The sequence below is a fragment of the Macadamia integrifolia genome, chromosome 9, assembly GCF_013358625.1.
Source record: "Macadamia integrifolia cultivar HAES 741 chromosome 9, SCU_Mint_v3, whole genome shotgun sequence".
Taxonomy (NCBI): Eukaryota; Viridiplantae; Streptophyta; class Magnoliopsida; order Proteales; family Proteaceae; genus Macadamia; species Macadamia integrifolia.
In genome coordinates this window covers 2692268-2719877 of record NC_056565.1, presented here as the reverse complement: position 1 = coordinate 2719877, position 27610 = coordinate 2692268, and the positions used below count along the sequence as shown (strand labels likewise).

At 38.5% G+C, this 27610-nt stretch overlaps 2 protein-coding genes and 1 long non-coding RNA gene across 5 annotated transcripts; 2 read left to right on the top strand and 1 right to left on the bottom strand.

Annotated features, from left to right (window-relative positions):
- Positions 1-6928: 6928 nt before the first annotated feature.
- On the bottom strand, positions 6929-16552 carry LOC122088571 (DNA-directed RNA polymerase II subunit RPB1-like). The gene is made up of 14 exons (XM_042657882.1): positions 16248-16552; positions 15881-16144; positions 13545-13844; positions 13275-13433; positions 12815-12976; positions 12511-12731; positions 12278-12419; positions 11860-12195; positions 11482-11768; positions 11132-11390; positions 8026-11039; positions 7756-7806; positions 7401-7454; positions 6929-7286 (listed from the first exon to the last, which is right to left on the bottom strand). Exons 1-14 carry the CDS (start codon positions 16329-16331, stop codon positions 7184-7186), a joined length of 5436 nt encoding a protein of 1811 aa, XP_042513816.1. The 5' UTR covers positions 16332-16552; the 3' UTR covers positions 6929-7183.
- Positions 16553-17888: 1336 nt separating this feature from the next.
- Positions 17889-22435, top strand: LOC122088419. 3 transcript variants are annotated; one of them, XM_042657687.1, is made up of 3 exons: positions 17889-18167; positions 21703-21818; positions 22056-22435. In XM_042657687.1, exons 2-3 carry the CDS (start codon positions 21713-21715, stop codon positions 22193-22195), a joined length of 246 nt encoding a protein of 81 aa, XP_042513621.1. In that variant the 5' UTR covers positions 17889-18167; positions 21703-21712; the 3' UTR covers positions 22196-22435. The 3 variants fall into 3 exon arrangements, with proteins under 3 accessions (XP_042513621.1, XP_042513622.1, XP_042513623.1); XM_042657688.1 differs by having other exon boundaries at positions 17890-18167; positions 21711-21818; XM_042657689.1 differs by lacking the exon at positions 17889-18167 and adding an exon at positions 19995-20527 and having other exon boundaries at positions 21737-21818.
- A 1860-nt stretch (positions 22436-24295) lies between these two features.
- LOC122088739 lies at positions 24296-26650 on the top strand. Its single transcript, XR_006143129.1, has 2 exons — positions 24296-25455; positions 26397-26650. It is a non-coding gene; the product is annotated as an uncharacterized LOC122088739 (long non-coding RNA).
- Positions 26651-27610: the final 960 nt, after the last annotated feature.

The window sequence follows — 27610 nt, the reverse complement described above, 5'->3', positions numbered from 1 at the left end:
TTTAGGGACTTCATTCACGCTCAACGGGTATGTGATCAATTTTTTTCTATTATTCATTCTTGCTGTAGGTCATTCAAATGATTCTAGGATTTAGAATCACTAACAATGTTTAGTTACGTGGGAATTTTGAAGTGAAATTTTTAAATTTAAAAAAGAAACTTTTGTAATCATACTTTACTTTGCATTCAAAACCTTTTGCTATGAAATGTAAAATAAAAATGCTATACCCAGTGCACGAGGCTCCCGCATGTGCGAGGTCCGAGGTTGGGGGCGAGAATTATATAAGTTTAACCCGAGAATGTTGAGAAGCTGTTTCGACCAAAATGTAAAATAATAATTACATGTAAAATGTATCATTACTAATATAGTAAGAAATTTAAGTGATATATAAAATCACATAGGTAATGATTATGAAAGTTTCTTTTTAAAGTTTGAAATTTTCACTTTCTTTCCTTTTAATTCCCTTACAACCACACAAAATCTTTTGATGCATTATATCGTAAACAAGTTATTTTCCAAACAATGCAATAGAATATCTAGCAAAGTTTGGGAAGCATGCAGAGTCTGATTGTATGGGTTATAGAATAGATGAAGGACATGGAAATTGTTGTTGATGAGAGAAAATTTCAACATTGATCCCAAGAAGACTTTTATTATCATATGCCAGACCTACAAACCTACTTAAAATAGGACCAAAAAATAATAATTTAGAGCAATTATTAAGACTAATGTGAAAGCATAGATTTGGAAATCCATTGAATGCCTCTCCTTCCTATATCACATTTTCACATTGAAAACGTGCTATTCAAATTCAACATTTTCTCTCGCTGTATTTTTTTTTTTTAATTATTATTTCCTTCTTTGGGTGGGAAAGTGGGGGACAAGTTTTCCTAATGATGACATGTTGCTATCGAGGATAAATGAAAGAAAAAATTATTCTATTGTGAGATTTCACCTTCAACAAGGTTAGGTTTATTTTACTTTTTTTTTTTTTTTTAACCAGCTCATGATAGAGTCTTGGAAAAACTCAATCCTATAAATCGATTTACAAGGTGAGGGGAACCTACATCATTCCCATAGAAAATCAATGTGCGATCAGCCCCCATATGTTGATATGGGATCGTAACATCATAACATACCACCATATGCTTCTCACTTTGCTCCACGGTTTCTACTTGGAGGTAGGTAATCTTTTCCTAAGGTTACCCTTCCGCACGCGGGTTGTGCTGAGGATCGGTTGCTCTCATACCACTGATATGGTCTTGGAATAAGTCAACCTCATAAACCAGCTTATAAAGTGAGGGGACCTAAGACCATATCAACCCAAATCGATTCCCATAGAAAATCGATGTTGGGATCAACCCGCATATGCTGATATGGAATCGTAATAGCTCAGATATCAAAGTCATACAACACAAAGCAAGATTGATTTGGTTGTCTTAAAGTTGATGCCACATATGCCTTAAGCAAATGCCAATCCAAGTGCACATCTCTCTCTCTCCCACCAAACAAATGCTCACATGTGCATCGTGTAAGTTTGCGAGTATATTTATGATTGTGTGCACTCCACGCATCAACTACTGCCATCTTCCCCCCCCACACCCCCCCCCCAGAAAAAAAAGAAAAGAACCAGAACTATCCGATTTCAAAACTATGCTCTAGCCGGGTAGTGGCCTGTGGGAGAGGAACCTTCCCCATGGTATGAAAATAATAGTACCCACATTCAACTGTCATCAGGTCTTCAAAATTAGAACCTGAGTCCAGATTTCCTAACTGGAAATGTTTTAACTTTTGCTTCCTCCCAAAATGAGGCTCATGGTGGAAGATCAAAACTATACATAAACTCACAATTCTCAAACATACATCATCTTAAGACTAATGAGAAACGAGAAACCAGTTATGGTGAAACATAACAACAATATTGTAGAAACGTAACCTAAAATGATGCAGAAGATAATGGAAAAATAGAACAAACAATGCACACGGATTTGACGAAGTTCAGCAAGGTTGCCTATGTCCCCGATGAGATGGTATCTCACTTCACTATCAATGGAGAATAAGGTTACAGTGCTCATCCTCATACCTCTCAGTATTGCTTGCATTATAGAGAAAGAAACCCTCGCTACAAATATATAGCGAAAAACCCTAATCTGAAAGTACACAATTGTCCTCAAATAAAAATTTGAGCGGGGAGCTGTGCCACCCTACACCCACTGCTATGTAGGGGGCCTCCTGCCCCCATTGCAACCCCCACGGCCCACTAACTGGCTAGCTGGACCACCTTCTTACCTGTCGAGGTGCTGCACCAGTACTCCTTGGATTAAACTGCAATGGAATACAAGACATTGTACACCAACAATCTCCACCTTGGCTTAAATTCTATCGAGCCTCCTGTAAAGATAACATATAGACGTCTTCATCCTTGTACCTCATCAGAGGTACAAACTCGCACCTGTTTGGTGCGTCCTTCATCTTCAACAATGAGTACTATTAATCAAGTCCAAATAGGACTCGAACTTCTCTGTAGTAACTGGCTTCATAAACATATCTGTAGGATTGAGATCTGTATGAATTTTTCTCAAGTGAATACTGCCTTCAGACACAAGCTCCCTGATCTTATGAAATCTCATATCAATATGCTTTGTCCTTGCTTGAAATACCTAATTATTTGTAAGATGTATGGAACTGTGACTATCACAATGTAATATTATACCTCATTGCTCCAACCCCAACTCACAAACTAGTCTAGCCAACTAGACTCCTTCCTTGGAAGCCTCAACTGCCGCCATGTACTCTGTCTCTGTAGTGGACAATGCAATTGTAGACTAAAGCATCGCACTCCATGATATAGGTCCACTAGCAAATATAAATACATACCCTATAGTAGACATCCTCTTGTCTAGATCATCAGTATAGTCGGAATCAACATAACTTACCAATTCTGTGGAACTTCCCTTGCCACTGAACATAACACCTATATCTTTAGTCTTGTTCAAATATCTTCATATCTAAAGATCCACTTAATTGCATTCCAATGCTCCTTCCCTAGATTACTCATGTATCTGCTAACAACACTGACTGCATAAGACAAATCCGGCCTGCTACAAACCATAGCCTATATAAGACTCCCAACTACACTAACATAAGGGACCTGAGACATCTGCTCAACCTTCTCATATGTTGTAGGGCATTCCCTTTCAGATAACTTGAAGTAGCCAACTAACGGAGTGCTAACCAGCTTAGCCTTTTTTTTATATTGAAACACTCTAGCACCTTTTTAATATACCTCTTCTGAATTACCCAAAGTTTACCCGCATTTCTATCTCTAAGGATTTCCATGCCAAGGATCTTCTTGGCAGCACCAAGATCTTTCATCTCAAATTCAACACTCAACAAAGACTTTAAAGAGACTATATCATGTTTGTTCTTTGCAGCAATGAGCATATCATCAACATAAAGCATCAATAAAATAATAGAATTATCATTTGACACTTTATAATAAACACAACTATCATACTCACTTCTTGTGTAGCCAATTTTCATCATGTGGGAATCAAAGCACTTGTACCACTGCCTAGGAGATTGCTTAAGACCATAAAGTGACCTCTTATGCAAAGAAACATGATCTTCCTTTCCCTACACCTTAAAACCTTCAGGCTGTTCTATATAAATTTGTTCCTCCAAGTCCCCATGAAGAAATACAGTCTTCACATCAAGTTGTTCAAGCTCCAAATCATACATAGCCACCAAACAAGTAGTACCCTGATTGAAGGGTGTTTCACCATTGGAGAGAATATTTCATTGTAGTTTATCCCCTTCTTCTGTGCATAGCCCTTGGCTATAAGTCTAGCCTTATACCTTTCACGCTCCTTCTCAGATGCTGCCTCTTTCTTACGAAAGACCCATTTATACCCAATGATTTTTCTTCCTATGGGTTTTTTTTATAATCTCCCAAGTCTTGTTATTCTGCAAAGACTCCATTTCCTCCATCGTAACTGCCATCTATTTATCATATTGTGCATCACTCAAAGCATCATGGTAGGAAGATGGATCACCTGTACCTACAATGAGGGCATAGGTAACCATGTCATCAAACTCATATCTCACAGGTGCTTTGTGAGTACTCTTCCCTATACCCTTTGCTACAGTATAGGGAACTTCTATTGCTTCCTATTGTCCTAGTAAGTCACTGGATGACTCATTTTCTCTTGTTATTTTTTACTCACCCAACTCCACCTGCACAGTAGAACCTTCTTTATTTTCATCAACTGTTTGTGAATTACATTTTGACTTCACCATATGAGACTTATCAAACACAACGTCCCTGCTAACCACAACTTTCTAGGAACTTGGATCCCACAACTTGAATCCCTTTACGCCTTTCTTAAAACTAAGAAACTGCTTAGACTTTGAGTCTAACTTAGAACGGTGCTCACTCTCAACATGTGCATAGGCTGGACAACTAAATATTTTTAGAATAGAATAATCTACTGGTTTTCTTGTCCATATCTCTTTGGAAATTTTACAATCAATCACCTTTGATAGAGACCTGTTGATGAGGAAACATGCCATATTCACTGCTTTTGCCCAAAATCTCTTACTCATCCCTGCATTCAGTCTCATACTTCGAGCTTTTTTCTAGAAGTGTTTTGTTCATCCTTTCAGCTACACCATTTTGCTATGGTGTCTTTGGAATTGTGAAGTGACGTGTAATCCCTTCAGCTTTACATAATTCTATAAATGGCTTGTATGTGTACTCCCCTCCATTATCTGTTCTCTAGTACTTAATTTTCTTTCTTGTCTTCCTTTCTACCTCAGCCTTCAATTCCTTAAATTTAGTGAACACCTCACTTTTATGCTTTAAGAAGTAGATCCAGACTTTCCTTGAGTAATCATCAACAAAGGTCACGAAGTATTCTCCTCCACCTTTAGATTTTATTATTGAAGGACCCCATACATTTCTATGTACATAATCAAGCATCCCTCTATTCTTATGTTTTGCACTTTTGAAACTAATCTTGCACTGTTTTCTGAACACACAATACTTACAGAAGTTCAGTTTACAAGTTTCACTCTTTTCAATAGTTTTCTTTTATGAAGCTCCATCAATCCTCTTTTTCCCATATGCCCTAACAGCATATGCCATAGATATGTATCATCTATATCAAATCCTGCATTTGTAACAGTGCTCCCTATGAATCTGCATAGATTTCCTATTAGTTGTCCCTTCATTACAACCAAAACACTGTTAATAACTTTCAAAACTCCACCTTCTGCTATGTACTTACAGCCATTTGAGTCAAGTGCCCCCAAAGATACTAAGTTTTTACTTAATTCTAGTACATATCTCACATCTGCTAAAGTTCTTACTATGACATCAAACATCTTGATTTTGATAGTGCCTATCCCAATGCTCTTGCATACAGCATCATTCCCCATTAGGATAGACCCACCATTATATGGTTGATATGTATCAAACTAATCCTTATGTGGACACATGTGATATGAATATTCAGAATCTAAAATCCAAGAATCAGAATATTAATTCTTACCTGATGATATAGGGAGTACATCTCCATCATCTCACTGTCAACCACACTAGCTTCCTCAGATGCATTATCTACACGTTTCTTCTTCAAGTCTGCCTTCCTCTTCAAGCAATCTCTCTTCAGATGACCTTCCTTTTTGCAATAGTAACAAGAGACCCTTGTCATTGTCCCTTTTGATTTTGATCGACTCTTCCCAGATCTCTTCTGATTTGATCTCCCTCTTTCTTGCTTCTTGTTACCTCCAAAAAGACCTTCTCCTTGAGATTTCATACTACTAGCCTTCTTCTTGTATCATTGGACATGAGGGCAGCCACGACTTCATCCATCCCAAGGGTCTCCTTCCTGTACATGAGAGTCGTTACCAGGTGATCATATAATTCTAGGAGCAATGGCAGCAACAGTAACACCTTGTCTTCATCCTCGATCTTAACCTCCAGGTTTACAAGTTTACTTACGATCTGATTGAACATATTAAGATGCTCTAATAGATCTGTATCTTCCTCTATCTATAGAGAATACAATTGTTTTTTTATGAATAACTTGATTATTAAGGACTTCGTCATGTAGATACTTTCAAGTTTCGCCCAAACTGCGGTGCAAATTCAATACCCACAACATATTGTAGGGCATCATCAGAAAGATTCAATCGAATAGCACTTACCGCTTTTTCCTCCATCTCCTCCCAATCTTCGTCAGTAATTTTTACAGGTTTCTTTGACTTTCCCAATAACGTTTTCGTCAAAACCTATTGTATCAGAAGATCCTTCATCATTTAATGCCAGAGAGTGAAATTATTCTTCCCATTGAACCGCTCGATATCATACTTGACATTCGATCCCTTCCCTGCCATCGTGATAGTAAACCCTAGAAAACGGAAACCTAGAGCTCTATTACCAATTTATAGAAATGCAACCCTAAAATGATGCAGAAGATAATGGAAAAACAGAACAAACAATACACATGGATTTTATGAGGTTCAACAAGGTTGCCTACGACTCTGGTGAGATGAGATCCTGCTTCACTATCAATGGAGAATAGGGTTACAGCGCTCGTCCTCACACCTCTCAATATTGCTTGCATTACAAAGAAAGAAACCCTCACTACAAATATATAGCGAAAAATCTTAATCTGAAATTACACAATTGCCCTCAAATAAAAATTTGAGTGGGGGGTTGTGCCCCCTGCTATGTAGGGGGCCTCCTGCCCCCTTGCAACCCCCACGGCCCTCTAACCGACTAGCAGGACCGTCGTCCTGCCTGTCAGGGTGTGGCACCAATACTCCCTGGATTAAACTGCGGTGGAATACAAGACATCGTACACCAACAAATATGAGATACATTAGGAAAGAGCCACTTCCCAATGGCAGAGACGGCTTGGACTGTTCATAATGGACTTCTTTTGTATATTCACATGATACAATGATATAAGATACACCACTAGCTTCCTCTCAATCAACCATCCTTCCAATGTTTGTAAGGGATAGCTCACTTCCTGGCTTCAAAAGCAAAAAAAATCAAAGCATTTGTAATACAATGATCCGATATCCTCTGATTAGAAGTTCTCTTAGTTTTGAAAGCCAGCAGATTTGTCAATATACAAATGAGTTATTTTATCTACTGTAGAAAATATGTGCCTCAGGGAGTGCTCCCTTCATCTTTGTTGCTGAATTGTGGGGTGTACTGACTAGTTGACGAAGGTGAATAGCCTGGTGCAGTCGGTGAGTACCCAGCACTAGGACTGTGGTGATCAACAAGAGTTAAAAGGGTGTAAGAATAAAATCCATGCTCTCCTTTTTTCAATGACTTACAGAATATTGTGTTCAAATTTCTTTAAATAAAATTAGGCACCAACCTGTACTGAGGAGAACTTGGGCTGTAGTCTGGACTCACACCAGAATTATCAGGACTGCAAAAGGTAAAAAAAAATATAAATGGTAGAAGTACTGATCGTGGACATAATTATATGGATTGACATAGGCTCACTTAGTTAATCTATATTTTTAATGCTTCCTTTCCCTTCCCTCCTTAATTTTTCATAGCGTGCATGCAACAATGCAGACGTGCTTGGGTTTTTATAGAACTTGTACAGAGTATGAAATAAACAAATAGAATATTATGAATACCAGCAATAAAAAGGAAACATATAGCATATCAATGAAATATGAAATATAAGATAGACTTGAAACAGTAAGAAAAATAAAGCTTACCTGCTGGGACTGTATGAGGGACTTGGTGGGGAATAAGAAGGAGAAGTTGGACTGCAAAAAAGTGAAACAGAAGTTGAGAAAACTTATAGCAGCCACTCTTAAGAAATAGTAAAAAATAAGTGGCCTAACTCACAACACCATATCATATATAGTTATCAAAACAAGTTTAAAATCAAAGGGAGGGAAAGAAAAGCTATGTTCAACTACAAATGCATTGGAAAGAATATTCAGCTAATTTGTCATTTCAACAGGAAGCACATTGCAACTTACCTGTAATTTGGAGAAGACCGACTATATGGACTAGAGGGTGACAGCCTTGGACTACTTGGAGAGTACGCCAAAGACGGACTGTATTTTGCTGACGGGGGATTGTAACTTGGAGATGTGGGGCTGTAGCTCCGAGATGTTGGACTGTAACTTGGTGAGGTTGGGCTATAACCTGGAGATGTTGGACTATATGCAGGAGATGTAGGGCTGTATGATGGAGAGGTCGGGCTATATGAAGGTGAGGTTGGGCTGTACGATGGTGAGGTTGGGCTATAAGATGGTGAGGTTGGGCTGTATGCAGGAGATGTGGGGCTATAAGCTGGGGAAGTAGGGCTGTAACTAGGAGAAGGAGGACTGTAACTGGGGGAAGTGGGACTATAACTTGGAGATGTAGGACTGTAACTGGGGGATGTAGGACTATAGCTGGGTGAGGTAGGGGAGTAAGATGGACTTGTGGGAGAATATGCAGGACTTGTTGGACTGTAACCAGGAGAGCTAGGACAGTATGTTGGGGAAGTAGGGCTATAACCTGGTGAAGTGGGGCTGTACCCAGGAGAGGTGGGGCTATAACCAGGAGAGGTGGGGCTGTATCCAGGAGAAGATAGACTGTAGCATGGGGACGAAGTAGGTGAGAAGGCCATTCCACCAACATAAGGAGAAAACTGAGCATCTGTTATTGGCGAAGAACGGATAGTTGGGCTCAACAAATAACTTGGTGACACCATGCCCTCATTATATGGAGTTCCTGTAATTGGTGAACGGGAAGGTGTCATACCAAGACCTTCCATATAACTCGGGAGCTGGAGTTCAATGGCTTGCTGCAGCATATGGTCATTCAGATACAAGGCACAACCACCAGTGCCAATTGGAGCAAGCTGACCCAGCATAATATTTTCAGTAACACCCCTGAGAAAATCTGTTTCAGCATAAACAGCAGCATCAAGAAGAATGTCTACTGTTTCCTCGAATGAGCATCTCATCATTGGTCCAGTATCATTCCGATTAATACCATGACGAGTGATGGCCATCAAGTGACCCCGATAAGTCATGGTATCACAGAGGATGGCCAGGTGCCTATAATTAACATAAGATCCATCAAAAGAGATGACAACTCGCAACTCATCTAGCAGAGCTCTACGAACAGCCTCGATTCCCAGAACTTCAATCACTTCAATTAAGTGATTACTTGTTGTCCTTGTAGCATCAACATCCTCATGACACATAACAGCTAAAAGATTGACACCTTCAGTATCCAGCATCCACTCAACTTCTGGCTTAAACCCTTCATTCTCATCAAATTGATTAACCTTTCCTGACTTGATGAAAACTTTATTTATATCTGGGATTCCTCGAAGGGCCATTTCAGTCAGCATGTTACTCTCAATCCTTTTAAGGAAAACATCATCCTCGGCGGATTCATCCTGTGATTCACCCTTTGAAGCCTCATCATTCATGATGCGGATGCGGAGAATCAGCTTCTCAGCATTGTCGTCATTAAATATACAGGTTAAATCATCATCAAATTCAAGGTTTATCTTCTCTGCTATGTCAGCCATACTCAACTTTTTATCCACCATCATCTCACGATTTAACTCTATACGAAGAAGCCATGGTGAAATTTTCTCTGGAGAGATCTCTTCATCTGGCATTTCATAGTATGATTTGACAAATTCAACATCCTCTTCAATTATGGTGCTCATTGGGTCGGGATCATACCAAACTTCAGTAGCTTGGGTTACACTCCGTAAAGTAGTGTATTCCAGAGCACACTGGACATTCTTGGCCTTCTCTTTAGTCTTATTCACTTCAGGCTTCAGGTAAACAGACAGTGAAGGGGTTTTGATTTTCTTAGCAACATTAATAATTTCTCTCAGCCTGGGAACACCAAGAGTGACATTCTTAGCACTGACTCCAGCATAGTGGAAGGTGTTCAAAGTCATCTGAGTAGCAGGCTCACCAATGGATTGAGCAGCAACGCACCCAATCATTTCGCCAGGGGCAACTAGTGACTGTAAAAAACGAGATTCTATCTCACCAATAACCCAATCAAATGCTTCACGTGTAAGCCCGTATTCTTTCAATACCCTTTTGCTGGCAAATGTACTGCGAAGCAATATGTTAAAAAGGAGAGTGGCATTTTTCTGGGCTTCCGTACTCAGAAAATCATCACCTGGGACAACCTTCAGCCTCTCCTGAAGTTTATCAACGGCCTCCACAATCTCCATTGGATGCATATCAGATGGCCTTCGCAAGTCAAGCTTAAAAGTCTTCTGTGCATTCCAAATTAACCTCTTGAGGTTCACAGGCATAGGCCAGGAGTTTTCACCTGTGGTGGCAATCTCTGTGCCAAGCTGGTATCTATCTGCTTCCAGTTTCTGAACTTCCGCATCAAATACATTGCGGAACTCCCTAATGGTTTTCAAATCTTCAACATGTTCTGGTAACATATAATTGGGGTTCCAGTTTTCATCATCAATCTCATATCTGAAAACCGCATTAAACTCCGATTTCTTCATTTTTAAGGAGTCCAACTTCTGTGATTCAATCCAAACAGCATCCATACCATCCTCTCCATAAAGGAACTGAATTACATCCCCCAATGAGTTCCTGACAGTCCCATCATATTTGACCATTATATCCTCCATAGCCTTCACAAGTCGCCTCTGGATGTACCCAGTTTCGGAAGTCTTGACTGCAGTATCAATCAAACCTTCCCTACCACCCATAGCATGGAAAAAGAACTCCTGTGGAGTCAGCCCACGCAGATACGAGTTTTCCACAAAGCCACGACTTTCAGGCCCATTGTCATCCTTGGTGAAATGGGGTAATGTTCGGCCTATGAACCCAAATGGAATCCTCTTACCTTCAACATTCTGCTGTCCGACGCAAGCAGTCATTTGTGAAATATTGATGAAACTTCCTTTTGATCCTGCCGTAACCATTGCCTTGAGATTGTTACTCTCTGACAAGCTCTTCTGGGCACTGCTCCCAGCATCATCACGAGCTTTATTCAACACCTGGACACAACAGACTTGATCAGAGAAAATGCAAAGTAGAGCCACTGTGAGAGAGGGGAAGGGGACAAACAAAAATATTCCACTTAAGACACCTGGTTCACTTTGTTTTCAAATGATTCCATCATTGTTCGACCAGGTTCAGCCTCCAGCTGACTTTCCTGGGAAGCCTTGATAAGTTCTTTCACTTCACTCTTTGCTTTTGAAATCGTTTCATTGATTTTTTCCATAGTTGCCGCATCAGCAATTGTGTCCCCTATTCCAATACTAAAAGCATTCTGCAAAAGCCAATAGTTAACAAGCCATTGAGTATGTCCCAAAAATTTGCGAGCTGCATCTGGACCAACCTCTTCCCTGTAGAAATAAAAAAAAAAAAAAAGGTTAAGAGTATCAATCATTTCCCTGCTTTCTGGGTCTTCTAATAATAATAATGTTTACCACATACCAGATGACATGAATAAGACTTCCAGTAGATGTTCCAAGTGTCTTTTTACAAAGAATTCCTGACAGAAGCTCCCCTTTCTCTATTCGAACTTGAGTATCAGCTGGAGTTATAAACCCTGTTTCAGACTCCGAGTGCCAAGCTGAGTTCCTCAAGAGATTTATCTGCTTTGGAATGATAAGATTAAACACTTGCTTTCCGGTCCAAAGAGGTTTAGGCTTCAAAATTGCTGGAGCAGGTATCTTCCCATCAAAATCCTCCCACCACATCAAAATGTTCATAAAAACATCCTGTGGAAATCCAATAACATATCAGACTCAGAAGGGTGAAGAAATATAATACAGCAACAGAAGCAAAAGTTTAACTTCCAGTTTCCATCACCTTCTCAATGAATATGTCTCTTTTGGTTATCTTACGGCATCCTAACAATGTATCCTGGACAATTCCCATAACAGGCCTATTTGCTTGAGGTGACACAATGCATTTAGGTACCATCATGAGCTCCAAGACTTCTGCCCTGGTTTCAAATGACTGAGGAACATGCATGTTCATTTCATCTCCATCAAAATCGGCATTATACGGGGTAGTCACTGACAAATTCAAGCGAAAAGTTGAGTATGGCATAATCTTGATTCTGTGTCCCATTATAGACATTTTATGGAGACTAGGTTGTCGATTAAAGAGAACATAATCTCCATCCTGTAGGTGTCGCTCAACCTGCAACCAAGATGTTTTAAAGTTCAGAGAACATTAAAGAACCAAGAAGAGATCAGGAAATTCTAAACAAACAACAACTTGCCTTGTAACCAAGCTCTAGGTGGTGATCACTACTTTTCTTCAAGTACCGTAGATCTAGCCTCTGTCCATCTTCTCTAATGATATACTTGGCACCGGTTTTTCCAGGTGGAGGATGAGGCCCAAATTCAACAAGTTCCTTCAACCTGGCAAGGTTGTAGGAATTACTTGATAACAGACAATATATGCAGATAAGTACATAGAAAAACTGAATAATATCCATATTGAACCTCATACCTTTCAATGTTATATGGAGTCACAGTTTCTGGATACGTTAAGTTCAATGCAATGCTCCATGGCACTCCCAGCTCATCAATGTTAATGGTTGGATCAGGTGTGATGACGGTCCTTGCTGAAAAATCTACACGTTTCCCCATCAAGTTACCTCTAATCCTACCTTCCTTAGCCTTAAGTCTGCTACATATCGATTTTATAGGCCGACCAGACCGCTGTGTAGCCTGAACAATAACCAAGATACTCAAATGATGATCCTAATAAAATGTAAACATAAAACTGGAAGTACATATACAAGAACACATACCCTCGGCTGACCCGGAAGCTCATTATCAAAATATGTTGCTATGTGAAATTGCAGTAACTGTGCAAATTCTGAGATGATGTGTGCAGGAGCCCCATTTTTTTCCTGTCTCCTCAGATTCTCATTGTGTCTAATTATCATTGCCAACTGATGGGTCAAATCATCCTGATTCAAGGAAAGAAAAAAAGGGGAAAAATTTTAAGATATTACTAGCCAAAGAATACATTGATGATGGCCAGATTAGAGCAAAGTGATTGCGCAGAATCCTAACAAATCAAAAAGAAATAAACTGACATCTTTCATCTCGAATATTTTCTAAGAACCAAATACCATTTAATGAGCATGTAAATTAATCACATAAAAATAAAATCCTATTGAACACTCAAGAGAAATATCAATCCTAGAGCTAACCTCTTCAATTAAAGATGAGACTTTTACATAAAATGTAAGAAGGGGAGCTTGCCTCACTCCTGGAAGAAGTATCCATCATCACAGAAGGTCTCACAGGAGGAGGAGGAATTGGAAGGACTTGTAGAATCATCCAATCTGGGCGAGCATATTCAGGATCAAGACCTAATTTTACAGAGTCTTCATCCCTTATCCTTTTCAGAACACCTAGAACCTGGAACATATGCAGCAGAATGTTGACATGACTGAAAGTCAGCAGAAAGAAGTAGAAAAATGGATTGTGAAATGAGGAAGAATAAAAAAAAGAATTTTCAGAATGAGTTACCCTTTCTGCAGAAAGCTGTTGTTTTCTTTCAACAGGTTCAGGAAGCTGATCCTGCTCATCGTTTTTCTTCCTTTGAGTCTTGTATTCAGCAACCATTTTCATACCTTCAACAGTGAGCTTTGGCTGTTGGGCACCACAGCCACCCTGACTCTTCTTCACTGGTTGTTCAGAATTTTGACCCTCAACATTTATATCCTCACCACCATCACATTTAGCTTTGTTCTTACAGGCATCCAAAATCTTCTTCATTCTATGTTTTGGATTTTTAATTCTGAGAGCTTGTTTAAACTTATGATCATCCTGGAACAGCCATTACGAAATAGGGAAGTTGCAAGCAACAATTATATTAATTTTATAACTGAATGAACACCACAACTAGAAATCCAAACACATACTTATAACAGAAGTGAGAAGGAGCAATGAAGACAAATAAGCATCCATGTTATTAGAAGCTACCATGTGGAAAATATTGTGCTGTACATCACAACTGACATAACATATCACCTGCTCTGCTAAAGGTGCAACAAATGCAATAAAGATGAACAAATTCAGAGTACATACAAACAGAAGCTCCATTGAAAAGCACCAAACCCTCACCCCAGGAATGGATCACCCAAGTCAGAACAGAAATAGAGGGTTGAACATGCAGCATAAGCAAGGAGGTACTAGTACCAATTTTCTTTCCCTCTCCTTCCTGATAGGCCACACCCAGTTTTTATGGGTCCAACCAAATAAAATTGTCTTAGCATCTGATCCTTCAGATTGTCCAAGAAACCATAATTAATTGTTCCATGATATGGCACTCTACAATAATATCTTTCTTTCTCTTCTTCATGCCTTCCGGCTTAGACGGTGTCAGCACTGCAGTCAGTTTCCCCCAAAAAAAAAATTCCTAGAGGTATTGTGCTTCCTACCTCAAAATGTTCTTATCACACGATTTTTGTGCTTTGGTTGTATGAACCTACCACAATATACACTCCTCCTTCCTGATGGCCCAAGAGGATGATGCACTCACCACATAACAAGGAAATAATATCTAGGAGCAATAGTTGCCAACAATCAATGACATATTTCCATAATGCACCACTTTGCCATTCCTATAATTGGGAAGTTAGAAGTTATTCCTGTCAGATGAAAATGAAGCTCATTGGCAGTTCTTCTTTTGAATCAGAATGAAATACAAGATTGTCGCAATTCTACCACCCCTTCCCCAAACTAAAAAACAATTTCAGGTATAAACCGAGGACATATTTATCATTTTATCAATACAGCCTCACAAAACAGAGTTAACATCATAAGACAAGCTTCAACCCCCCTCCCCCCGCATGTTCCTCCATACCCCGCATGTTCCTCCATAACAAAGTTATTGCCATATTGTCACGATTCAACCACCCTTCCCCAAACTAACACACAATTTCAGGTATGAATGGAAGACATATATATATATATATATATATCATTTTATCAATGCAGCCTCACAAAACAGAGCTAGCATCATAAGACAAGCTTCAACCCCCCCCCCCTTCCCCCACATATTACTCCATAAGAAAGTTATTGCCATACTTTGAACAAATCATCTGAGCATGCAGCATAAATACAACATGATAAAATGAGGCTGAAAATTCTTTCTACTCCGCTTCTTTTTTACCACTACCAAGGATCAGCCCTAACAAGAAGTGGGGACAAAATGATTGCATATGCAGCCAGTGATAATAGATAGATAAGCCTTCTGCATACATGCATAACTGATCCTGAAAATGAATTAACCAAAACATCCACAATTTGGCAAGGCATGCACCAGAAAAATCTGTCAAACATTTTAAAAGGACATCTCTCCTTGCATGTGCCAGTCAATTAAAACTGGGACATGTAACAACTCAAACTCTAATTAAGAAGATGACTAAGAAACTTAACAGAAATGTATACCTGGCTCCAAAATCAAAAGACTTGCCCAAAAAAAAAAAAAAAAAACGATTCAAACATGAAGGAAACCACTATATGTTTATCCATATTATCCAATGAGCCTTTTTTTCCATTAAGATTAAGCTACTGCTGGTCAGATAACATGACTTTCTTCAATAAAGCAACAAGGACTTTGATGCAAAGCTTGAACAAGGGCATCTTATAGTTTGAGAGTTAAAATTTCAGTCAATCATGTCAATGCTTCCTTATAAGGTAATTTGCAGAAGAATATCGGAATATAAACCCTGTAGTATCCAAACTTCAAGAGAAATATATATGAAACTAAATAAACAGGTCCAGAGCATATAGTGAAGAATCCAACAGCAGCTACAGAAAATCAACAAACATAGAAAGAAGACCTCGTGAAGTAGTACCTCATCGACGAGTATTTTTGAACAATTGAAGCAAACACAACGCATGATACTGAGTACAGTCTTCAAGAATCCAATATGAAACATTGGTTTAGCAAGCTCAAGGTGACCAAAATGCCCAGGACATTCCGACATGGTAGCATTACACGTCTCACACTTCAACTTCCGATCAATGGTACCAAGTCGAGGGTCACTCAACCCACCAGGCTTCGGCTTCCCCTTCTCAGTGGTCTCACCATGCTCTACCTGCACCACTGACATTTGCCTCTGTGGAGAAAATAAAAGAAATATGAAGATCATAATCAGAAGCTAAGCAAGAAGCTTATACCAAAACCAGAAATTTTAGAAGTGGGTAGTAGTTAAAGATTACAATTTCATCTGGACTTATTATGCCAAACTGAACTCGACGAACTTTCTTGACCTCAGCAGGGGAGAACTGGTATCGCATATCCATGGCGACTGATCAATCGAGGATGAAACTAAGGAATTAAACTGTTAGATTTTGCTCTAATGCTGCTTCTTTTCGTATTAGTTTCAAATTTTCATTTTCCTTTGTTTAATCATAAATATTTGTTTTTTGTTTTCAGTCGACGCTAATGTTTGTTTTTATTATCAGTGGACGCAGAGAATTTCCAGCCCTTCTCTCCATCTTCCTCTCCTTTGAAGAGAAGAGACACCCGCGGGAATCAGGAACGAAACTTGAAAATGAGCCTTTGGGGGATATTTATAGCTTAAAAAGTGTAGTCAAGAGGAAGGGGACAAAATTATACTATTTTCTTAGTTTAAGAAATCCTCATTATATTTGATATGTTATGAATAAAAAGAATTTTTTTTTTTTTTTTTTTTTTAATTCAACTAAAGAGTGATGAAGTTTATTGTCTAAGCACACAAGAAAACATAAAAAACCAAAATAAATAAAAATAAATTTCTAATCTTTTCTTCTATTAATAGTTAGATAGAAATATTTTTTTTCTTTTATTTTTAGATTTTTTTTCTTTTTATTTCTTTTCTTCTCTTGGTTACCAAACACAGCCTAAATGCTTCACCCAAACCAAATGCTTATGTGTTTTATGCTAACGAACAGAGGATGTGAAGTTATCCATCTCAGAACACCTGTTCAACAGCACTGGACAAAATTCCTAACCAAGATGGTACTAACATTAATAAATGGGATGGTGCTGACATTTAATTTTGGTACAGAATAATAAATGGAATAGAACAGTTTTAGAACAAAATTCCTAACCGTATTAGTATCAAAACACCACTTAGTTATCTTGACCTTTCTAATCCCAGGGTGTCAAAATGAAACCTAAACTGTTTATTAGAATCGGAGCCAACCATTTATGATCGAACCATATAACACTACATAAAAACAGTCCAATTTTGATTTTATAAGTCATTTTCCTAGTTTGGTTTGATTCACCACAAAATAAACGATTAACGGCCACCAATAATGTTACCGTGTTAATGGGTTTTCTTGTTCTGATGTGTCTCTATCAAAAATAAGAAAAAAAATAAAATAAAAGTTTTGTGATACGTTAATCAATATTTCTATATATGATTATTTGTATTTTGATGCTATCTATAAGAATTACAAATCCCATCATGTTCTTATCGTAAGTCTCTAACTTCAAATTTTTACTTCTACTTCAACGTAACTTTTAGTCCTATCGAGGTAAATCTTCTATTGTTTCCCCCTCTTCCCATCTCCCTACTTCCTATTTCATACTCCATATCTGATCTCTAAATGTGAACTTTACAAACTGTTTTTCATAATCGACGATATAAATTGCATGTAAACAGTAAACCGATTGTAAATCAAATAATAAAAATCAATAAAATCAAAATAGAAGAAACAATTCTAATATCAGCTTATTTCTATCCGGTACGATTTTGGTTTCAACTTCTCAAAATGTAGACCAAATAAAAACCAGACTGAATAACCGAAACCACACCATTTGATATCCTTAGATCCACATAGGTTAAATCGTAATGAAAAATACTTTAAAAAAATAAATCTGTCCAATACAGTTTAATCCAGATCGATATAAAACGATATTGAAACAGTATTGGCCTTGACTGTTCCCTTGTTTAGATCCTTGGTGGGGTTTGCGGCTTTAAGCACCCGATTCCAGGGCTGACTAATTAATGGGCATTATTCATGCGGGTTGATCTATAATCGTCGCCAAAAGAAAGCGGAGAAGAAGAAAGGAGCTCAACATCTGGACTTCACTTGCTAGACCCTGCAGATCTCTTATCCACCGGATACCTTCTGCTTTTCTACTCCAAGGTATAACCTGCCTTTGTTCGCTTCATTTATCTTTTCTTCTTCCTTCAACATTTTTATATTTCTCAGACCATTTTTTCTCCTGCAATTTGAAAACCCTAAACCTAATTCATTTGGGTTCTTTATAAACTCTGTATATACGTAGATTTTAATCTTATGAACCTTTAATGCCTGGTTCTGATTTTAGATTATAGTGAACAATGTATCATTTCCATATTCCAACCCAAACGCAACAATCCCGAAATTTGAAAAAAATAAAAAATTATTGAGGTTCTTACTACTGGATGTGTGGATATAGCATATTCTCAAATTCGAGCATGTTGTTGCAGTCAATGTTATGCCTTAATTTAAACGGTTGGCTTGTTTCTTAAGCTAATGTTTACAGAATAATTCCATGTTTTATGCCGTCTTAGTAACTGGAATAATATCTTGATGCATTTGTTTGGTGGTTGTTGCCCGGCATCTTACTTTAAAGCGAGTCTGTGTGGAAACTGAATATTGATTGGAATATCAAGAGATTTACTTTGTCCTTTCAACGAAATTGAGAGAATAAATCCCCAATGGCTGTGTTTTTTTTTTTTGGTGTATTTATTCTTTATAATCTGATAACAAAGCTAATACTTCTTCAACCAAGAAAAAGAATCTTATTTTGATTTTCCGGCCTGTAACACTTGGGCTGCATTTGGTAACACTCTGTGGAAATGATTTCATTGATTTCTTGCCTACCCGGAATAGATTATGAGCAGAATCGTATTTGGTAGTATCAGAAAAGAATATGACAATAGGTATAAGGCTTTGACAAATTCAGAATAAAATACTATCATTTCTGTTGACAGTAATTTCTGAAACCAGAGTGATTTCTTGGATGGCATCAGAACCAGACTCGGGGTAGCAGCCAGGTGCAGGGTAGAGTAAGAACCGGAATTAGGATTCAGGGTTGAGAATCAGGGTTCTTTTTATAGGGGTCTGAGTTTGGGCTTAAGCTTGGGGGTAATGTTGTGGCCAGGGAGAAGGTTCAGGTCCAGATATGGGAATAAAGATCCTGTCATGTGTTGAGGTAGAAATCTTACAAAAATTTGACTCAGAAAAACAAAGCTTTCTTCAAATGAGCAGGTGTCCAGATATGACACTAATTGTTGTGATATTGTGATGGAAATGTTATGAAAAATCAAGTTGAAAAATCAATCTTTCTTCAAATTAGCAGTTGGGTGCCAGCTAAAGATCTCATCTTGTGATGTTGTGATAGAAATCTTACAAAAAAAACTTTTTTTTTTAACTTAAAAATATAAATTCAAACGAGTAGTTGTTGTAGTTAGTTGTAGAGCACAGATTTTCCATGAACTTTTTTTACTAAAAAGAGTGACTTGGGGATGAGCTGATTCTGTTAAACGTGATTCCTTTGAAGTGTCTCAAAAGCCATTCTGTTTTTTTTTTTTTGGTTCCAGAAGCACTTTTCTTCCGGTTTCCAAACGCCAATCTACTCCCTGTAATTACTCTTTGTGAGCAGAATAAAAAATAAAGTTATGGGTCAAAAGTACTTTCTGAGAGCAGAATTGTTACCGAACACAGCCTTAAAACTGTGCTAATGTTGTTCCTGACATGTCTGATTGCTTAAGACTGCTGATTTGCTCTCACAGTTGTATGTTAGTTAATAGTATGGGTTCTTTGTAAACTCTGTATATACGCAGATCTTAATCTTATGGACCTTATGCTTGGTTCTGATTTTGGATTATAGAGAACAATCTATCAGTTACACATTCCACCCCCTCCCGAAAAAGGGAAAAAAAATGCTATCGAGGTACTTACTATTCGATAGATAGCCATAGCATATTCTCGAATTTGAGCATGTTGCTGCAGTCAATATTATGCCTTCATTTTAACAATTCGCTTGTTTCTTAAGCTAATTTTTACAGAATAATTCCATCTTATGCTGTCGTATTTACTGGAAATCTGGAATGATATTTTATGCATTAGTTTTGTGGCTGTTGCTCGGCCATCTTTCCTTAAAGTGAGTCTTTGTCTCAAGTGAAGATTGATTAGATATTTAGAAGATACACCTTTTGCCTGAAGAAAAAAAATCCCTCAAGGCTGTAATTTTTTGGTGTATTCATTCTTTTCCATCTCATAATAGATCTAATACTTCTCCAACCAAGGAAAAGAATCTTGGTTTTGATTTGCCAACTAGTTCACCGCTTAAAACTACAACTGTGCTAATGTTGTTCCCGAGTTGTCTGATTGCTCATGACTGCTGATTTTCTATCAAAGTTATATCCTAAATATTATGATTTTGGGTTAGTTTCTCTTGGGTGGCTGGTGTCAGTGCTTCCCTGAGATCAATATGGCCAGGGCAATTTTCTATGGAGGTTGTATTTGGTTGAAATTTTGATCCCTGATTCTGGTCCCTTATTATATCCTTGTGCCCCTTACATACTCTTTTTGGTCTTAAGAGAGGATGTAATCAACTCTGTAATCTTTGTGTAACTCTTTTCATTAGTGCCATCTTTCATTTGCTATTTCTCCCCCACTCCCTCTCCTGTCTACAACATTGAGTAATGCTCATATTTGGATGAAATTGAACTACTTATGATGGATGTGATACTTCATACTGCATGGCTGAATTTTGGTCGTTCTTTCTCTGAGGTTGCTCATATCTGGCACCCTCTCATTTCATTAGATGAGGAAGGTTATATTGTTATTGCTTCAAACCCGTCTCAGTATTCTGAAGGGACATTTGTTCCTATCTATTTCTTTGTTTATTTTAAAAATAAACCAAAGGTCGATTTATTTGAGTTCTGTTTGTCCATTTTGTGCTTTTTATAAAGAATGAACTTTCTTACTTAATTCATAGTTATTTTTTCACGAATCATTTATTAATTTGGTAAATAGGAATACCAGGGTAGATTTTTTGGGATTTAACAATTCTGCCTCCCCTTTGTGACTTGTGTCCTGGATCTGTCACTCAATGGGTGCCATCAACAGCATCCCATTCTCCAGTATCTAATACAAATGCAATTTTAGCATTGAGACTTGAACTTCTCTTTGATATTTATTAACATACTCTTTACTGACAATTTATCTGGACATAGTAAATCAATTGTTAGGATCATTTGATTTGCAAATTTAAAAATTAAGTGGCACATGAGGGGAAGGGTGAATCAAAACTCCTAATCTCTGTGCAATATAGTGTGATGTGAGCTTTTCAAATTCATTGTGTAGCCCTAATGTAAGTACTGCTCATTCTTTAAGTTGTTTTCTGACATCTTACTGAGTTTCCTCGTTTTTTGGTAAGAGATCCGTCTATGATGGGACAGTAGTCACATTGAACCCATGTTTAATTCAGTTTCTAATTGACGTAGGTGTGGTTTTTGTTTACTTGAGTTTCCTAGTGACATGACTGCAGTTTTTCGGATTGATTGATATTTGTGATTTGAATACATTCTTCTTTCTGAATGAACTAGTTATCAGAGCTGTTTTGCAATGAGGCTCACATTATGCTTTATGAACGTACTGGTGACATGAAAACTCATTATTTTGGAAGAGAGTCAGTTATGGTTCTCTCCTTAGACTTGCAGGCTTTCCTTCTCCGGGCACGGGCGCTGAACGTCTACAGACAAGCACTGAGAATTGCTCGACGGGCTCCTATTCATTCCAGAGGTAATGCTTTATAATTAGAATCATCGTCCTAATTAAATAGTTTTTGTAAACATTAAAGATGTCCAGCTATCTGTAGAATAGGCACCAACTTTGAGGATTATTTTTTTCTTTTTTTAAATAAAAATGAGCACCTATAGCATACGCTGTCTGTTTTCTCCGAAGCATTTTTATTCTTTATTTTGGAGGGTATAATTGTGTAGGGTGTTCTCTACCTGAACTCTGAACTGTAATTGACAGATGATTTGAGGCAGGCCATTCGACAAGAAATGGAGAATAACAGGCACTGTGGCGACAAGCTAAGGATACGTTTTTTGATTAGTGAAGGCTTGGAGAGGTTGAAAGGTCTGGATGAAATGCTTGATATGCAGGGCCATTAGAGTTGAATTGTATCATGTATTTGCTTCTGGAAGTGACAGGTTCACAAGCACAAGCAAATATTTGGTGGAGTTTCTAAAATACGTACGGTTTATGAAACTTGTGCCTCTTAACGCTCCAGGAAGGCTTGTATAAATGGTGGGGAAAAGAATGCACTTTGATTGTGTGAACTGTGAAGGAATGGAAAGTGCAGCACTTCTCTGCCCCCTATTTATGAATGGTCAAATTACCCTTTATTGTTATGTGATACCCTAACACGATTTAGATTTAGGCCTGTTGTGCATTAATCCCTTCAATTTTAATCCAGATTCTCTACACACGGGTCTTCTCCACATGGGTAGTTACCAATGAAGTAGAATCTACTTCTTAATAGACATAGCTATAAACAAGGGAGATTTTATTTCATAGGTGACATCATAATATCATTTTTTTTTTTTTTGTTAACCAAATTGTCCGAGCCAGTTTACGCGCACCTCGACTAATCATTGGGAACACTAGCACAGCAACCCACAGTCATAATATCACTTCACTAATAAATGTAGGCCACGTGACATCCAACTACTGACCAAGGGGTTTTTCACAACTTAAGGAATCTAACAAGGGCAAATAAGGTTTTTCACTTCTTATAGGGATTAAGGTTTCATTACATCTACTCTATAAAAGGGAAAAAAGATCATTCTTTCACCCTCTCTTTCCCCATTACTCTTTCAAGATTGAACCTAAGATTAATTTAGGCAACGGAAGCCTCATCCATCGGGGCCCGAGAAAAAAAGCGTCGAGCACTCCAATCGACCATCGAACATGACCTTATGAAACATAAGCCATAATAACCAAGGTCGCAAAAAAGGCCATGCTCATTAGCTCCCCAATTCTTGGCAATAAAATCAAATACTTCGAAGACCAAGCAACAATCGAGCAAGCTTCTCATAGACAAACACACAAGACCAAGGTCTTCACAGCCAAGCAAGTTTCTTACAACCGACCAAGCTCTTCGCAACCGAGTGCGTTGCATCAGAACAACACTTTGAGCTGTCGATGTCCATCTCAGCTAAAAAACTCAACAAATAGGTCTCCTACCTAACTCGTGTAATTTTTAAGCATGAAAAATTATATATAATCGGTTGCTCTTGTTCTAATAATATTAGCCACCAAGACTCATAAGCCTAAAGCAGAAGGTTCCCCCCCCCCCCGGGGGGTGGAGGTCGATGCTTAGTTTGACAATTTACATTAGCTATACCCTGGATGACCATTCCCATTGGCAGGAATCTACTCCCTTAACCTCTTACAGAGCCTAAGGGAGTGGGGGGTATTTGATACACAAGTAGTGCAAGGTCTTCAAAATTTGTATTGAGCACAGGCTTTGGTCTTCGACACCCATTTCCACATCATAGATGTTCACCTTCGACATCCATATTTGACCCCTCCACGCTCATTCGGCAGGCAACTCAACATACAAGTCACTATTGAACCCAAAGAGGAGTTGTGTTAAACTGACGAAAAGCAACATGGAGATGCGTCGAGCACGAATTTCTACATCCCAACACAATGGGGATGCGCCGAGCATGAATTTCTACACCATAACACAATAGGGACGTGCCGAGCATCAATTTCTATACCCCAACACAATGAGGACATGCCGAGTATGAATTTCTACACCCCAACACAATGTGGGCGTATCGAGCATGAATTTTTACATCCCAACACAATATGAACATGTCGAGCATGAACCCCAACCAATGGGGGCATCAAGCATGCTCAAGCATCCCGAAAGAGAAAAAGCAACTCAACTCCCTTAACTTCTTATTCTATGAATTTAAGAGAGTGGGGGGCATTTAATATACTATAATATCACTTCACCATTGAGTGTAGGCCACATGGCATCCAACCACATACCAAGGGGCTCTTCATAACTTAAGGAACCTAACTATAAGGGCAAATAAGGTATTTCATCCCTTATGGGGATTAAGACTTTATTAAATTTACCCTATAAAAGGAAAAATGGGTCTCTCTCTCTCTCTCTCTCTCTCTCTCTCTCTCTCTCTCTCTCTCTCTCTCTCTCTCTCTCTCTCTCCGCACTAATCTTTTAAGATTGAACTCAAAACTTAGGCATCGGAGCCTCATGCCTCATACACCGGAGCTCCCCTTGGTGGACACTCTCTTGCTGTTGTGCGCAGGTCTGAGCTAAGCCGAATTCTACAGCAACAATCTACTATTCCTTAAAAAATGTTTTTTTTAGGCAATTCTTTGTGGAGTGGAGGGAGAAATATGTCTACTTACTTGGGATATATTTTTTATTTTTTGTATATTATTGGTGATTACATTTTATTTATCACAGGAGTGCTGACAATTTGTTTGGCTGAATTTTTTTATCAGTTGATCTCTATTGTTTGGCAATTGAGTCTTGGAACTATTTTTACATCGACATGAATTTGAATTGAACGCATTATTTGCAATGAATGTGATGGGAATAAATTATTGGCTAAAAGGTCGCAGCGCTGCCTTTTGGACGCTACAATGAATCTCAACTGTAAATTTGGTTTTAATGAATTTGAGAGAGATTTATTACTTTCACCGAAAGGTAAACATCTTCGCCTTGGATGATCCTTGCCTGATGACCCCAACATCTATGATTTTTCCGAAATATGCGTCGCAACTAACAACCTCCTGGCCAAACGCTACTCCACTCCATCGGCTACCTGGCGTTGCTCCCTCCACGACAAGGACGTCATCGTCTTCCAGCGCATGTTGCGACACTCCATAGAACATTCCAGGCTCCGCAAACAGCTATCCTCTCCAACTGGATGTCGCTAATGTAGGTGGCCATCGATATCGCCAAAGGGCTCGATTACATCCACAATTCATTTGAGTTGAATCAGAATTTCGTCCACAACCATATCAAGAGTACCGGCGTGATCATCACAGATCAACACACGATTCATGCGAGGTTCATTTCGGCATGAGAACTCTGCGGAGAGATCCCGAAATCCTCGTCGTCGTTTTTGTCGAAATTGAAGAGAGCAAAGTCGGAGCGTGAGATTCGAAGGTACCAGAGGTTACATGTCGCCTGAATTTCAGGCGACCGGGATCGGAACTCAATAATCCGACGTGTTTGCTTTTGGGGTTGTGCTCTTGGAACTGATATCGGGAGACGAGGCCTTGAGGTACAGATTGGATGGGGAGAAGAAGGATTACAGAAGAGTCTCACTGATCGAGACGGCTAGGGAAGCAATGGAGGAGGAGGAAGAGGGTAAAATTAATGGAGGTTAGGATTTTTGTAAAATAGATCAACAGTTCAAATTGATTGGAGTGCTGTTAATTTCTGAGCGCTTAAGCACTGCTACCACTGACCCTAAATTATTTTGCTCAAGTTCTTTTAGTACAATAATCCGATCATTGTAGTCCCATAAGTATCAGAGTCCATTGCCTTGCTGCCTCTAGTAGTTATAAAAGGTAAGAGACAAATCATTAGACTTTTTTTGTTTTGTTTGGTTAGATATGGATGGGGAAAATGTTGTACAACCTTCCAGTTGTTCACTCCCTCTCATAGTATCTCCTCCTTCAAGCTCTCTGACACTCCTAATTCTCCTTGACTATGTGGCTTCCCCTGTAAATGAATCTTGTGGCACTCCCATGCATACATTGGCTTGGAGTGGGAGATCCCAAATGCTTGTGGGCCACGTGTAGATCTCTCCATAGAGAGAATATCATTTATATCTAGTTTCATCAATTATGAAAAAAAAAACCCTTCTATGATATGGTGAAATTGTGCAAGGCCTAATTGGCAGTGGGCAGAGTTGTTTATTGTGTCTACCGGACCTCATAAAGATTTTTAAGTGCCAGGAAGTATGAGCTTTTGATAGGTCATTTCTCATTGTGAATGTTAGTGTTGCTTTTGTCTTTCTTGTCCTTCTGTTCTTCATGGTATTTGTTGAGGGGCTCCTTAGTCCTTACATGAAAGGTTGTTTTTATTACTCTCTCGTATGATAAATCTGTCACGGGAGGAGAGTTTTCTGTTGAGGAACGTGGCTCCTGCATCAATATGGGAAGCATTTGTGCGTTTCATTGTGGTGGGTGGTCATTTCACCCCATCGTGAGTCTTGATGCAGGCACCACACACCTGTATGGAGTCATTTTTCCCATTTGTTATTCACAAAAATTGTTCAATATAAACTAAGATGTCCTACGATTTTCTTATCTGTGCAGATATTGCTTCATTAGTACTTCAGTCAGAATACTTGAAGATCACAGAGGAGTGAATGAAAACTATTTAGTCTTATAGCAAGAACAATCCTCCTTTGAAGAGTAGCAGTCTAAATATTGCTCTTAAGTTCAAAGCTTGTGATTCTTGGTTTCAGAGGAACCTCTAATGGTTTCCTGAAGTTTCCCTTTCTTGATGATCTTCTCACAATTTGTACCTTTTAAGGAGTTCTACTTAAAAGTTATTGGAATCTTATTCATTTTTGTGTCTTTTGGATCATCAGTTGGGTGCTCTATGGTAGTGATCATAGCCCCCAGGACAAGCCCCCGTACGGCAAGCAACGCTTCTGCAGGACCAATGGAAGATAGTGGGCATACCAAGACTCGAAGCCACAACCAACTGACTCGAGCGGTGATGAGTTGATGGCATTTTCACCACTAGGCTACCAACTCCATTGGTCCAATTGTTTATTCATCACATCCATATTTTCTTTTAGATTGGAAGATAATTATCTTACATAATGGAGATTCTAAATCTCTGGATTGTATAATATAAAAAAAAAAAGAATGATGCCTAGTCATGGGCCCCTGTTCTAGACACAAGCATGTGAAATTATCATCCTACTCCATGAAATCAAATTTCCATTTATGTTGATGCCCATGCACTTGTTCTCGTTGGCCCTGCATTGATGCAGGGGCGACACAACTAGGTGACGGTCTCTTGCTTACAAAGAAAGACAACGGCTAATATTTTATTACATTGGACAGCGTAAAGTTTAAGGTGGGATATATGCGAGTAGGAACCGACCAATATGTTCTTATGACAATTCAGAAACCCCCAACTGTGGTCCTTTATGAATTGTGTGCAATAATTGTAATAGTAATAATAATAAGAGATAGGGTTTTCTATGAAAACAATGTATAGAGGAATCCGTGTGCCACAATTATTGTTGCCCTAGAAAATGATGTGTACAATAATAATAAGAGATGGGGTTTCCCATGACAATAATATGGGGAGGAATCTGCATGCCACACAAATGGTTGCCACGAAAAATGAAGAAGAGAGCAAATAATAATAATAATAATAATAATAATTATAATAATAATAATAATAAAAGGAAATAGCCATGTGAGGGAAATTGCATTCTAAAGTTGCAGGGATGTTCTTCCGTAATAATGAATATAATAGTAATAAGAAGAAAAAAAAAAAAAAAAAAAAA